The sequence below is a fragment of the Mandrillus leucophaeus genome, unplaced genomic scaffold (assembly GCF_000951045.1).
Source record: "Mandrillus leucophaeus isolate KB7577 unplaced genomic scaffold, Mleu.le_1.0 Scaffold71, whole genome shotgun sequence".
Classification (NCBI taxonomy): domain Eukaryota; kingdom Metazoa; phylum Chordata; class Mammalia; order Primates; family Cercopithecidae; genus Mandrillus; species Mandrillus leucophaeus.
The window spans coordinates 2,202,578-2,215,827 of NW_012107697.1; the positions used below are offsets into that span (position 1 = coordinate 2,202,578).

General features: G+C 42.4%; 1 protein-coding gene across 1 annotated transcript in view; it reads left to right on the top strand.

Moving 5' to 3' along the window:
• Window positions 1-13,250, top strand: part of CBL (Cbl proto-oncogene, E3 ubiquitin protein ligase) — a 95,513-nt gene that overhangs the window by 21,920 nt on the left and 60,343 nt on the right. The window contains exon 2 of the mRNA XM_011965007.1: window positions 1,406-1,653. Within this exon, the coding sequence (XP_011820397.1) occupies window positions 1,406-1,653 (248 nt within the window). The remainder of the gene's footprint in view (window positions 1-1,405; window positions 1,654-13,250) is intronic.

A 13,250-nucleotide genomic window follows, 5' to 3' on the forward strand; every position in this document is an offset into this window, starting at 1 on the left:
AATTACCAGACAAATTCTGAGAGTCTAACTGTAGGACTCTCAGCTCCAGGCTTTGCTGAGTCCAAGACCTGTCTGTTCCTGTTCCTCAAGCGGTTGTTAAAACTCAAACCCTAGTAATCCCAGCACTTTGGAAGGCCGAGGCAGGCGGATCACCTAAGGTCAGGCATTCAAGACCAGGCTGGCCAACATGGCGAAACCCCATCTCAGCTAAAAATACTAAAATTAGCTGGATGTGATGGCAGGTGTCTGTAATCCCAGCTACTTGGGAGGCTGAAACAGGAGAATCACTTGAACCTTGGAGGCGGCGGCTGCTGCAGTGAGCTGAGATTGTGCCATTGCACTCCAGTCTGGGCAAAAAGAGCAAAACTCCATCTCAAAAACAAAAAACAAACAAAGGTCTGGGCGCAGTGGCTCATGCCTGTAATCCCAGCACTTTGGGAGGCTGAGGCGGGTGGATTACGAGGTCAGGAGTTTGAGACCAGGCTGACCAACATGGAGAAACCCTGTGTCTACCAAAAATACAAAATTAGCCGGGCATGGTGGTACATGCCTGTAATCCCAGCTACTGGGGAGGCTGAGGCAGGAGAATCGCTTGAACCCAGGAGGTGGAGGTTGCGGTGAGCCAAGATCACACCATTGTACTCCAGCCTGGGCAACAAGAGCAAAACTCTGTCTCAAAAAACAGAGAAAACTCTGTAATCCCCTAGATTACAGAGATTTACCTCCCAGGGCAGTCATGTCCTTTATTTCCGTCCCTGGGAATTTTCTTTAGTCTATTAGAGGGGTCAGGCTGGACATAGTGGCTCATGCCTATAATCCCAGCATTTTGGGAGGCTGAGGCAGTTGGCATCGTTTGAGCTGAGGAGTTTGGGACTAGCCTGGGCAACATGTCTCTACAATAAAAACAATTAGCTGGGTGTGGTTACGCATGGCTGTAGTCCCAGCTACCCAGGAGGCTGAAGTGGGAGGATCACCTGAGCCTGGGGATTTGAGGCTGCACTGAGCCGTGATTGCTCCACTCCACTCCAACTGTGAGACCCTGTCTCAAATAAATAAATAAATAAAAATATTGTGGGGGTTAGCAGTATATTTAAAAGTAATTTGCCATATTTCATCTGGCATGTTTTAGGCATTTATGTGGATATTTTCCCCTAGTTGTTTGGTCTGTGTGTTATCTGTACCATTAGTCTCTCAAAGGGATTTAAAAACACATTCTTCTGGGGGACCACTAAAAATTTTAAGATGATTGCCTGTGGGCAATGGGGTTATGGATCTGTTTCTTATATTCTCATATATTTTTCATATTTTGCAAAACAGCACATATATCATCACTTTCTTAAACTTAAAAAAGGGAGCTGTCCTTAAAATTCTCCAAGTAATAGCCCTTCTTTTTCATTTGTTGCAGGTGGTGCGGTTGTGTCAGAACCCAAAGCTGGCGCTAAAGAATAGCCCACCTTATATCTTAGACCTGCTGCCAGATACCTACCAGCATCTCCGTACTATCTTGTCAAGATACGAGGGGAAGATGGAGACACTTGGAGAAAATGAGTATTTTAGGGTATTCATGGAGAATTTGATGAAGAAAACTAAGCAAACCATAAGCCTCTTCAAGGAGGGAAAAGAAAGAATGTATGAGGAGAATTCTCAGCCTAGGTAATGGAGAAATACTACACAAATAATAATGCAGGTCTGTGACTGCCTGAATGGGTAACACATAGAAGTAGTTGAGTTGGTTTTAATTTTATGTTAGTAGGAATGGAAAGTTGACATTTGATTTAAAGATATAGTTTATATAAAAGGTTGCCATGTATGACATTGTAGTATCCCTAACTCTGATTTGCTTACCTCTGAAAAATCATTTACTGATAGTAATGAAAATAAGTTGGAGGCAGTAGGTCCTTTGGAGAACCTGAAGATCATGAAAGTTTGTGAGTAGATGGGAGTTTGGAAGAAAGAAGATTGGGGTTAAGTGGAGTTTGGGAGTAAATAAGAGGCAGATCTTGCCCAAAGCTGTAGCATATTAGGTAAATTTATGTGGGATAATAGGGGAAAAAGCCACTAGTTTAACTTCTTAAAACATGAAGCTATGTGAAATGACATTTTCTTTACAGGTAAAAGTAACTTTTCAAATAAAATAGGTAGAGGTGAATGCAGTTAATTCAATAAATATTTGAAGGATCACTATGTATTCTTTTGTATTAATTTTATTATCATTATTATTATTTTTTTGAGACAGAGTCTGGCTCTGTTGCCCAGGCTGGAGTGCAGTGGCACGATTTCGCCCTCTGAGTTCAAGTGATTCTCCTGTCTCAGCCTCCTGACTAGCTGGGATTATAGATGTGTACCACCATGCCTGGCTAATTTTTATATTTTTAGTAGAGATGGGGTTTCACCATGTTGGCCAGGCTGGTCTCAAACTCCTGACCTCAGGTGATGTGCCCGCCTTGGCCTCACAAAGTGCTGGGATTACAGGTGTGAGCCATCACGCCTGGCCCTCTTTTGTATTTATTAAATACCAGAAACTATAGGCTATCCTGCATGTTGTTAGCTTGGCTGTCATAAATTACGTACTGGGAGAGAAATAAGTTAACTGTATGTGTGAATGTAATTGTGTTTGATTTTGTTCAATTGGAACTAAATATTAACTCATCTAGAATGAGTAATAAAATAATTCCACTAGAATTTTTTAGTGAGTAAGTTACTATCGAGGAGTGACTTGAATTAGAAGGAACAGTATTTCTGAAGACATCTGGTTACCATGCATGACTCTAGCAGTAACATACTAAATGGTGTCCTTGTTGTCTACTTTCCTTTGGGCCTGTTGGCCTAGATTCTGGCAACCCTAGCTCTCAGTTAAAATTTTATGCACATGATTATCCATATTACTATTATTGCAAACAAATTACTCAGGTGTAGTCTGAATAATGGACTCTAAATGTCCATCTTTTCTTTCTTTTTTTTTGTTTGTTTGTTTGAGTCGTGCTCTTGTCACCCAAGCTGGAGTGCAGTGGCGTGATCTTGGCTCAGTGCAACCTCCACCTCTTAGGTTCAAGCGATTCTCCTGTCTCAGCCTCCCGAGTAGCTGGGATTACAAGCATGCACCACTGTGCCTGGCTAATGTTTGTATTTTTAGTAGAGACGGAGTTTTGCCATGTTGGCCAAGCTGGTCTTGAACTCCTGACCTCAGGGGATCTGCCTGCCTCAGCCTCCCTAAGTGTTGGGATTGCAGGTGAGAGCCACTTCTGCTGGCCTGTCCATCTTTTCTTAAAAAGATTCTGATGAGTGAATTCAATCCATAAGAACCTTTGTTCTAGTTTATCTGGAAGTGAACTTTATTCCTTTTAAATATTCAAATTTCGTAACTTGTTAAAACCGCGACTGTATGGACCTTTTAGCTAGCTAGTCATTTTGTATTACTGAGTTTCTAAAAAATAATTTTAATTCATTAGGTACCAAAACTTAAAAATTTTATTTACCATGTACTGTGAACTAGGTTCTGGTTCTAGGAGGTGAAAAGAAAAGTTAAGCATTCAAATTTGAGGTGATATGACAAATGCATTAATAGAGATATGTACAAAATGCTATTGGGAGACAGTGACATGCATCTGTAGTTCTAGCTACTCAGAAGACTGAGGTGGGAGGATTCCTTCAGCACAGGACATTGAGACCAGCCTGGGCGACACAGCGAGACCTCTTCTTAAAGTAAATGAAACATTTTTAAAAAGTGCTGTGTGAATACAGTTTTGTCCAGGGGCATCAGAGAAGGTGGCAGTAATTTGAATTAGAGTTTGAAGGATAAGTGGGAATTTTCTAGGCAGAGAAGTCAAAGTCTTAACACAGTGGCATGAAAATGGAGGCGCTGGTATGTTTAAAATAAATAAAAGTCTGGTTTGGTTAGAATTGTGGGAGATAGATATGCTGGAAATACAGGTCGAAGTCAGATTGTGAAGGGCTGTTTTTTGACTTCTAGACTTTCTCCTATAGATGATAATTTTTGACTTCTAGACTTTCTCCTATAGATGATAGGCTGTCATAGAACAGGTTTATTTTAAAGAGCATTTCTTTTTTCTTATTTATTTATTTATTTTTTCGAGACGGAGTCTCGCTGTTGCCCAGGCTGGAGTGCAGTGGCGCGATCTTGGCTCACTGCAAGCTCCGCCTCCCGGGTTCACGCCATTCTCCTGCCTCAGCCTCCCAAGTAGCTGGGATTACAGGCGCCTGCCACCACGCCCGGCTAATTTTTTGTATTTTTAGTAGAGACGGGATTTCACCGCCAGGATGGTCTCGATCTCCTGACCTCATGATCCGCCCGCCTCGGCCTCCCAAAGTGCTGGGATTACAGGCGTGAGCCACCGCGCCCAGCGTCTTTTTTTTTTTTTTATTGAGACGGAATCTCACTCTGTTGCCTAGGCTGGAGTGCAATGGCGCAATATTGGCTCACTGCAAACTCTGTCTCCTGCATTCAAACAATTCTCTTGCCTCAGACTCCCAAATAGCTGGGATTACAGGTGTGTGCATCACGCTGGGCTAATTTTTTTGTATTTTTAGTATGACAGGGTTTCACCATATTGAGGCTAGGTGGTCTCAAACCACCTAGGCTCATAGGCTGGTCTCAAACTCCTGGCCTTAAGTGATCTGCCCGCCCTGGCCTCTATTTTATATGTATTCTTACAGTAAAGTGTGGTAGAGAAAAGAAAATGTTATTAAAATCATAAGGAAGATAAAACATTTATTATTTAGTAAATGGAAGTGGATCCTCATAAAGGTCTTCATCCTCATTGTCTTCATGTTGAATAGAAAGAGGAGGGGTTGGCTGCTGTCTCGGTACTGAAAATTCCAGTACTGGTGTTTCTGTGGTAGAGGCAGAATAGGTGGAAGAGGAGGAAGGGGAGGCAGGACAGGCAGGCACATTTGGTGTTACTTAAATAGAAAAAAAATCTGTGTTTAAGTGGACCCACACAGTTAAACCCATGTTGTTAAGGCTCAACTATTTCTAATTTGCCCTTACCAAATGACTTCAGTATGTGTTGACAAGTTCTTTTGCCTCTTTTTAAACCTCACTGTCAGTGTGCCTACCTGTATCAATTTCATTCCCCCTAACATGAGGTTTTTAATATTTTATGGACTTTGAACCCAGATTTGTACAAATTATATGTAAAATGAGAGTAAACAGATTGCAGGTGAGGATCAAGGAGTTCATTTTTTCAATCAACTTTCTCAGGTTGAAAGGGTTTTTGTAAATAGGGAAAAATATATAGGCTTTTTTATGATCTTTGTGATCTTTTTGGTTACTTAGAGGTTTTTTTTTCTATTCAATTTTTAAATTGAGATATAATTCACATACCATAAAATTCACCCTTTTAAAGTGTACAATTTTGAGGTTTTTAGTGTATTCACAAAGTCAGGCCACCATCACCCCTCTGTAATTCCAGAACATTTTCATCCCCCACAGGAAACCCCACTCCCATTAGCAGTCACTCTTTTTTCCTCTCTCTGGATCTCCCCCCGCCCTTGGTAATCACTAATACCTGCTTTCTGTCTGTGTGGATTTGCCTGCTCTGGACATTTCGTGTAAGTGGAATCACATTAACGGTGGCCTTTTGTGGTTTTTTTGTGTGTCTTCTTTCCCTTAGAATGCTTTTACAGTTCATCCATATTGTAGCATGTATCAGTACCTCATTCCTTTTTATGGCTAAATGATATTTCTTTTCTTTTTTTTGAGACGGAGTCTCGCTCTGTCGCCCAGGCTGGAGTGCAGTGGCCGGATCTCGGCTCACTGCAAGCTCCGTCTCCTGGGTTCACGCCATTCTCCTGCCTCAACCTCCCGAGTAGCTGGGACTACAGGCGCCCGCCACCTCGCCCGGCTAGTTTTTTTGTATTTTTTTAGTAGAGACGGGGTTTCACCATGTTAGCCAGGATGGTCTCGATCTCCTGACCTCATGATCCGCCCGTCTTAGCCTCCCAAAATGCTGGGATTACAGGCTTGAGCCACCACGCCCGGCCATTCATATTTCAATGTATGGATATACCATATTTTGTTTATGATACTTGTGTTGTTTCTACTTTCTGGCTATTAATAATGTTGCTATGAATGTTTATGTGCCAGTTTTTGGATGGCTATAGCCATATAAACATATATACATAAATGTTTTCACTTCTTTTGAGTATATATATACACATAGGAGTGGAATTGCTGAGTCATATGGTATTCTGTGTTCAACTTTTTGAGTAACCTCCAAACTGTTTCCACAGTACGTGTACCATTTTTCGTTCCCCTAGCGATGTATGTGGGTTCTGATTTTTTGCTAACACTTGCTATTGACTTTTTATTATAGCCATTCTACTTGGGGTAAAGTGGTGTCTTGAGGTTTTGAAATGCATGTGAATACCTTTTCATGTGCCTGTTGGATGTTTGTATATAGTTGTCCCCCTTTATCCTCCGTTTCACCTTCCTTGGATTCAGTTACTTGCAGTCAACCATGGTCTGAAAATACCAAATGAAAAATTCCAGAAATAATTCATAAATTTTGAATTGCATGCCCTTCAGAGTAGTGTGATGAAATCTCACAACGTTCTACTCTATCCCAGCCGGGATGCAGAGCATCCCTTTGTACAGCATTTCCACGCTGTATACACTAGCACCTGTTAGTCATCTAGTAGCTATCTTAGTTATCAGATTGAGAAAACATTATATACATAGGGTTCAGTACTATCTGTGGTTTCAGGCATCTGCACATCTTGGAATGCAAAGGGGGACTATTGCATCTTTGGAGAAACGTCTATTCAAATCCTTTGCCCATTTTAAAGTTGCATTATTTGTCTTTTCATTGTTGAGTTATAAGATTTTCCTTCATATCCTGGATGCTAGACCAGATACATGATTTGCAAAACTTTACTCCCTTTCTGTGGGTCATCTTTTCAATTTCTAAATAGTATTCCTTGAAGCACAGAGGTTTTAATTACAGTGAAGATCAATATTTATTTGGTTTTTGTACTTTTAAGAAATTATTGCCTAATTCAAGGTCATGAGGCCTGTTTTTTCCTATTTTATAGTTTTGCCTCTTGTATTTAGGTCTTTGATCCATTTTTGAGTTAATTTTTGTATATGGTATGAGGTAGAGATCCAACTTTATTCTCTTGCATGTGGATATCCCTTTGTCTCAGCACCATCTGTTGAAAAGACTGTCCTTTTTCCTTGCATGGACTTGTTACCCTTTTAGGAAGGAAGTAAATTAACCATAAGTGTAAGGGTTTATTTCTGGACTCTCCATTTCATTAATCTACATATCTATCTTAATGCTGGTGCCACACGATCTTGGTCACTGTAGCTTTCTTTTCTTTTTTTTTTTTTGAGACAGAGTCTTGCTCTGTCGCCCAGGCTGGAGTGCAGTGGCCCGATCTCAGCTCACTGCAAGCTCCGCCTCCTGGGTTCACGCCATTCTCCTGCCTCAGCCTCCCAAGTAGCTGGGACTATAGGCGCCCGCCACCTCGCCCGGTGATTTTTTTTGTATTTTTTAGTAGAGACGGGGTTTCACCGTGTTAGCCAGGATGGTCGTCTCAATCTCCTGACCTCGTGATCCACCCGTCTCGGCCTCCCAAAGTGCTGGGATTACAGGCTTGAGCCACCGTGCCCGGCCGATCACTGTAGCTTTCTACTAAAGCTTTGGAATCAGGAAGTGTGAGTTTTTTTGAGACAGTCTCACTCTGTCATCCAGGCTGGCATGTAGTGAGTGGCACCATCTTGGCTCACTGCAACTTCTGCTTCACAGGTTCAAGCGAGTCTCCTGCCTGAGCCTCCTGAGTAGCGGGGATTACAGGTGCGTACCAACAATCCTAGCTAATTTTTGCATTTTTACTAGAGACAGGGTTTCACCATGTTGGCCGGGCTGGCTTCAAACTCCTGGCCTCATGTGACCTGCCCACTTCAGCCTCCCAAAGTGCTGGGATTGCAGGAGTGAGCCACTGTGCCCGACCCCTAAATACAATGTTTTCTTATCAAAAAGAGCAGCAGGGGCTGGGCATGATGGCTCATGCCTGTAATGCCAGCACTTTGGGAGGCCAAGGTGAGCGGATCACCTGAGGTCAGGAGTTTGAGACCAGCCTGGCCAATGTGGTGAAATCCCGTCTCTACTAAAAATAACAAAAATTAGCCAGGTGTGCTGGTGGGTACCTGTAATTTCAGCTACTCTGGAGGCTGAGGCAGGAGAATCTCTTGGACCCAGGAGGTGGAGGATGCAGTGAGCCGAGATCGAGCCACTGTACTCCAGGCTGGGCGACAGAACGAGAGTTAATCTCAAATAAACAAGAGCAGCAGGAATTTCGGTAGAATTTTTTTTTTTTTTTTGAGATGGAGTTTTGCTCTTGTTGCCCAGGCCGGAGTGCGATGGTGCAGTCTCAGCTCACAGCAACCTCCACCTCCTGGGTTCGAGCCATTCTCCTGCCTCAGCCTCTGGAGCAGCTGGGATTATAGGCATGCACCACCATGCCCAGCTAATTTTTTTTTTTTTTATATTTTTAGTAGAGACTGTGTTTCTCCATATTGGTCAGGCAGGTCTTGAACTCCAGACCTCAGGTGATCCGCCCACCTCGACCTCCCAAAGTGCTGGGATTACAGGCGTGAGCCACCATACCCAGCCCTTTGGTAGATATTGTATTAGATCCGTTGATCATTTTGGGGATTACTGTCATCTTAATAATACTGTTTTCTACTACATGAATACTGGATATATTTCCACTTATATTTTTATTCATTGTTGTTGTTGTTGTTGTTTTAGACAGAGTCTCACTCTGTTGCCCAGGCTGGAGTACAGTGGCTCAATCTCAGCTCACTGCAACCTCTTATCTCCCAAGCTCAGGTGATCTCCCACCTCAGCCTCCCTAGTAGCTGGGACCACAGGTGTGCACCATCGTACCCAGCTAGTTTTTGTGTTTTTTTTGTAGACATGAGGTTTCGTCATGTTGCCCATGCTGGTCTCAAACTCCTGGGCTCAAGCAATCTGCGCATCTCTGCGTCACAAAATGCTGGGATTACAGGCATGAGCCACCTTGCCTGGCCTTGCTTATATCTTCTGTAATATCTTCTTTAATTTATTTCAGTAATGTTTTGTAATTTTCAGTGTTCAAGTTTTTTGCCTTCTTAGTTATGTTTATTCCTATTTTGTTCGTTTTGATGCTATTATAAATGGAATTGTTAATTTTAGGGTTCATTTATAGAAACATAGTTGACTTCTGTGTATTGATCTGGTACTCTGCAACTTTGCAGAACTTATTTATTGGCTCTAGTAGCTTTTTAGTAGGTTCCTTAGGCTTTCCTAGATACCAAATCATGTCACATGCAATTAGAGGTAGTTTTACTTCTTCCTTCTCTTTCTGGGCGCATTTTATCTCGTTTTTCTTGCCTACTTATTCTTGGCTATATTGAGTAGGAATCTCAGGAGTAGCCATCTTTGTCTTTTTGGTATTGAGGAGGAAAATGTTCAGCCTTTCACCATTGAGTATATTAGCTGTGAGATTTTTATAAAGGCTTTTTATCAGGTTAAGGAAGTTTCCTTACATGTCTTGTTTTTCAGTTTTTTTTTTTTTTGCTTGTTTTTTGTTTTGTCATAAACAGGTGTTAGAGACCTTTTATGTTTCATTCATGGTTTTTTTTTTTTTTTTTTTGATAGATGAGGTTGTGGACAGCTAAGTGCTAGTTAAATATAGTACCTAGAATCTTGAAAAGAAAACTAGTTTGAGTAAGCCAAGGTAGAAACTTGTTGACTCATAAAATTCTAGAAAAAATGAGTATCTTAAATTGCACTAAAGAGGCTGGGCATGGTGGCCTACGCCTGTAATGCCAGCACTTTGGGAGGCTGAGGTGGGCAGATCACTTGAGGTCAGGAGTTGGAGTGCAGCCTGGCCAACATAGTGAAACCCCACATCTACTAAAAAATACAGAAAAAGACATGGTGGAACATACCTGTAATCCCAGCTGCTTGGGAGGCTAAGGCACGAGAACTCGGGAGGTGGAGGTTTGCAGTGAGCTGAGATCACGCCACTGCGCTCCAGCCTGGGTGACAGGGCGAGACTGTTAACCAATGAAAAAAAGAAAAATTACGCTAAAGGCAAGAATGCAGGTAAGCTTCAGGAACAACTGAAGCCAGGATTGAAATGTTGCCAGGGGCCGGGCGCGGTGGCTCAAGCCTGTAATCCCAGCACTTTGGGAGGCCGAGGCGGGTGGATCACGAGGTCAGGAGATCGAGACTATCCTGGCTAACATGGTGAAACCCCGTCTCTACTAAAAATACAAAAAAAAACTAGCCGGGCGTGGTGGCGGGCGCCTGTAGTCTCAGCTACTCGGGAGGCTGAGGCGGGAGAATGGCATGAACCCGGAAGGCGGAGCTTGCAGTGAGCCGAGATCACGCCACTGCACTCCAGCCTGGGAGCACAGCGAGACTCCGTCTCAAAAAAAAAAAAAAGAAATGTTGCCAGGACTCCCTCTGTTCTCTTTGATTCTTCTGGTGTTGTTTCCATACTCAGTGCAGATAGATTAATGTGTAAATTGCAGAAAAGTTTGGTCTCTGTGACACCCAAGTTTTATATCTTAAGAGTGTCTGCTGTAGCAGAAGATCTGATTCTTAGTTCCAGTTTTCACTTTGTCTTGGTGTAGAGCATTTGATTGTCCCTGGACCAATCTCTGGAAGGAGAAGTTAAGTACTGGGATTAGTACAGCACAGGCCAGGTGCAGACCTCTAGACTAATTGACTGTGAGTTGGGAGACATGTGTTCCTTCATAGCCATGTGCACGGGGGAGTTTGTTCCTAGTTTTTTGGGTGTTGAGGAGCCAATCTCTTAAATATTCTCTATAAGAATGTACATAATTGGCTGGGCGCAGTGGCTCACGCCTGTAATGCCAGCATTTTGGGAGGCCGAGGTGGGTAGATCACCTGAGGTCAGGAGTTCAAGACCAGCCTGGCCAACATGGTGAAACCTAGTCTCTACTAAAAATACAAAAACTAGCCGGGTGTGGTAGCGGGCACCTGTAATCCCGGCTACTCAGGAGTCTGAGGCAGGAGAATCACTTGATCCTGGGAGTTGGAGGTTGCAGAACCGAGATTGTGCCACTGCACTCCAGCCTGGGTGACAGAGTGAGACTCCATCTCAAAAAAAAAAAAAAGTGTACATAATTGTGTCATTATTATATAGTATAGTTGCTTCATGGTTTTATTTTAGAGTTATTAGCTGATTCAAGTTCTCCAAAGATAAATTTGCCCTCATTTTTCTTAGACTTTATGAAAAATGAATTAAGTAAAACCATAAGCCTCTGTTTTGCCTTTGATCTTTCTGGGTTTTGCACCTGTTTTCATTTGTGTACAGGAAGTTACAGTAGAAGCCGAATGGGATTATACAGTGCAGTTAATTTTAAAAACTGACTTGTATTCGTTGTGCAAGTAGTATTAAGCTTTTCTAGTGTAATTCTGCCTTCTTAGAGGTAGGTAAAAGGAAAAAAAATTAGTATTGAGTATTTTGTCTATGGTAGGCACTGCTCCCTCTCTAGTACGTAATGCCTTCTTTTCATGAAGCTTATAAGCTTATATTATCTCTTTTTCCATTAGTTTCCAAAACATAACCTTCATATTATCATTCAGTGGAACAGTATTTAACAAACTAGACAAAAGTGTTTGTGCAGCTATAATCTTTTCCTAGCACCCTGAAAATAGGTTTCAATAAGTGTGCCAAATTCTTCTGGTAGTTAATGGCAGCTTAGATCTTTGTGTTCAGGATTTTGGGCTTGGTGGGGAGAGATTTTCGCTTAGGTTAAAAATGTCCTTGCATTTAGGAAAGGGACAACAACATGGGTCCTGAAAGAGATTTTCAGTCCATGAGAGAGACAATGATGGCTTGGACTGAAGTTGTGGGTGTACAGATGGAAAGAAGTGGGCAGAATTTGATGTATTTTAAAGCTAACATACCAGGACTTGCTAAAGGATTGGATAGATTTCTAGTTTGAGCAACTGAATAGATAGTGCAATGGGAAGCCACTGAACTTTTAAACTGGTGAAGGATGTGATCCTCTTGTCTTTTACAGTGATAGCATTGGCTGCTCTCTGGAAAACAGGTAAGGTCTTGTGGCAATGATGGAAATAGATGGATAGGTTACTAGGTTATTACTCTATGCCAGGTTAGATTAGACTAGGGATGAGGAATTTAAAATGAAGAGAAGTGGGCAAATAAATAGACTGGGGCTAGGCATGGTGTAATTCCTGTAATCCCAGTGATTTGGGAGACTAAGAAAGGAGGATCACTTGAGGCCGAGAGTTTAAGACCAGCCTGAAGCTGGGCTCGGTGGCTCATGATTGTAATCCCAGCACTTTGGGAGGCCAACGCAGTGGATCACCTGATATCAGGAGTTCGAGACCAGCCTGAACATGATGAAACGCCCTCTCTACAAAATCAGCTGGGTGTGGTGGCGGGTACCTGTAGTCCCAGCTATTCAGGAGGCTGAGTCGCTTGAACCCAGGAGGCGGAGGTTGCAGTGAGCCAAGATTGCGCCACTGCACTCCAGCCTGGGTGACAGAGTGAGATCTCCATCTCAAAAAAAGAAAAAAAGAAAAAAAGAAAAAGACCAGTGTGGCAACATGTAGAGAGACCCTGTCTCTGCAAAAAATTTAAAGAAAAATTAGCTCGGTGTGGTGGCGCGCATGCTTGAAGTCCCAGCTACTCAGGAGGCAGCTGAGGTGGGGAGGATCGTTTGAGCCACTGCACTATAGCCTTGGTGACTGAGTAAGGCCCTCTTTTAAAAAAGAAAAAAAAAAAAAAACAGTTTGCTAGGCATAAAATAATTGTTTCTTTTGGCTTGCGAAAGTGGCAAAAATGGCAAATCTATTTGTTTTTACTTTCTTTTAAAAAGTTTTCTCGCAAATCTATTTATAATGAGTATTCCAAAAGAGGATGCAGAGACATGAGTATTGCCATACCAGGTTGCATTAGGGATGAAATTGGTTTAATCTTTTTGGTGTGGTGGTTTTATCAAAAGATTTAGAATTTTCCCAGCCAGGCACAGTGGCTCATGCCTGTAATCCCAGCACTTTGGGAGGCCAAGGCGGGCAGATTACCTGAGGTCAGGAGTTCGAGACCAGTCTGGCCAACACAGTGAAACCTTGTCTCTACTAAAAATACAAAAAGTTGCTGTGTGTGTGGTACACGCCTGTAATCCCAGCTACTTGGGAAACTGAGGCAGCAGAATCGCTAGAATCCAGGAGGTGGAAGTT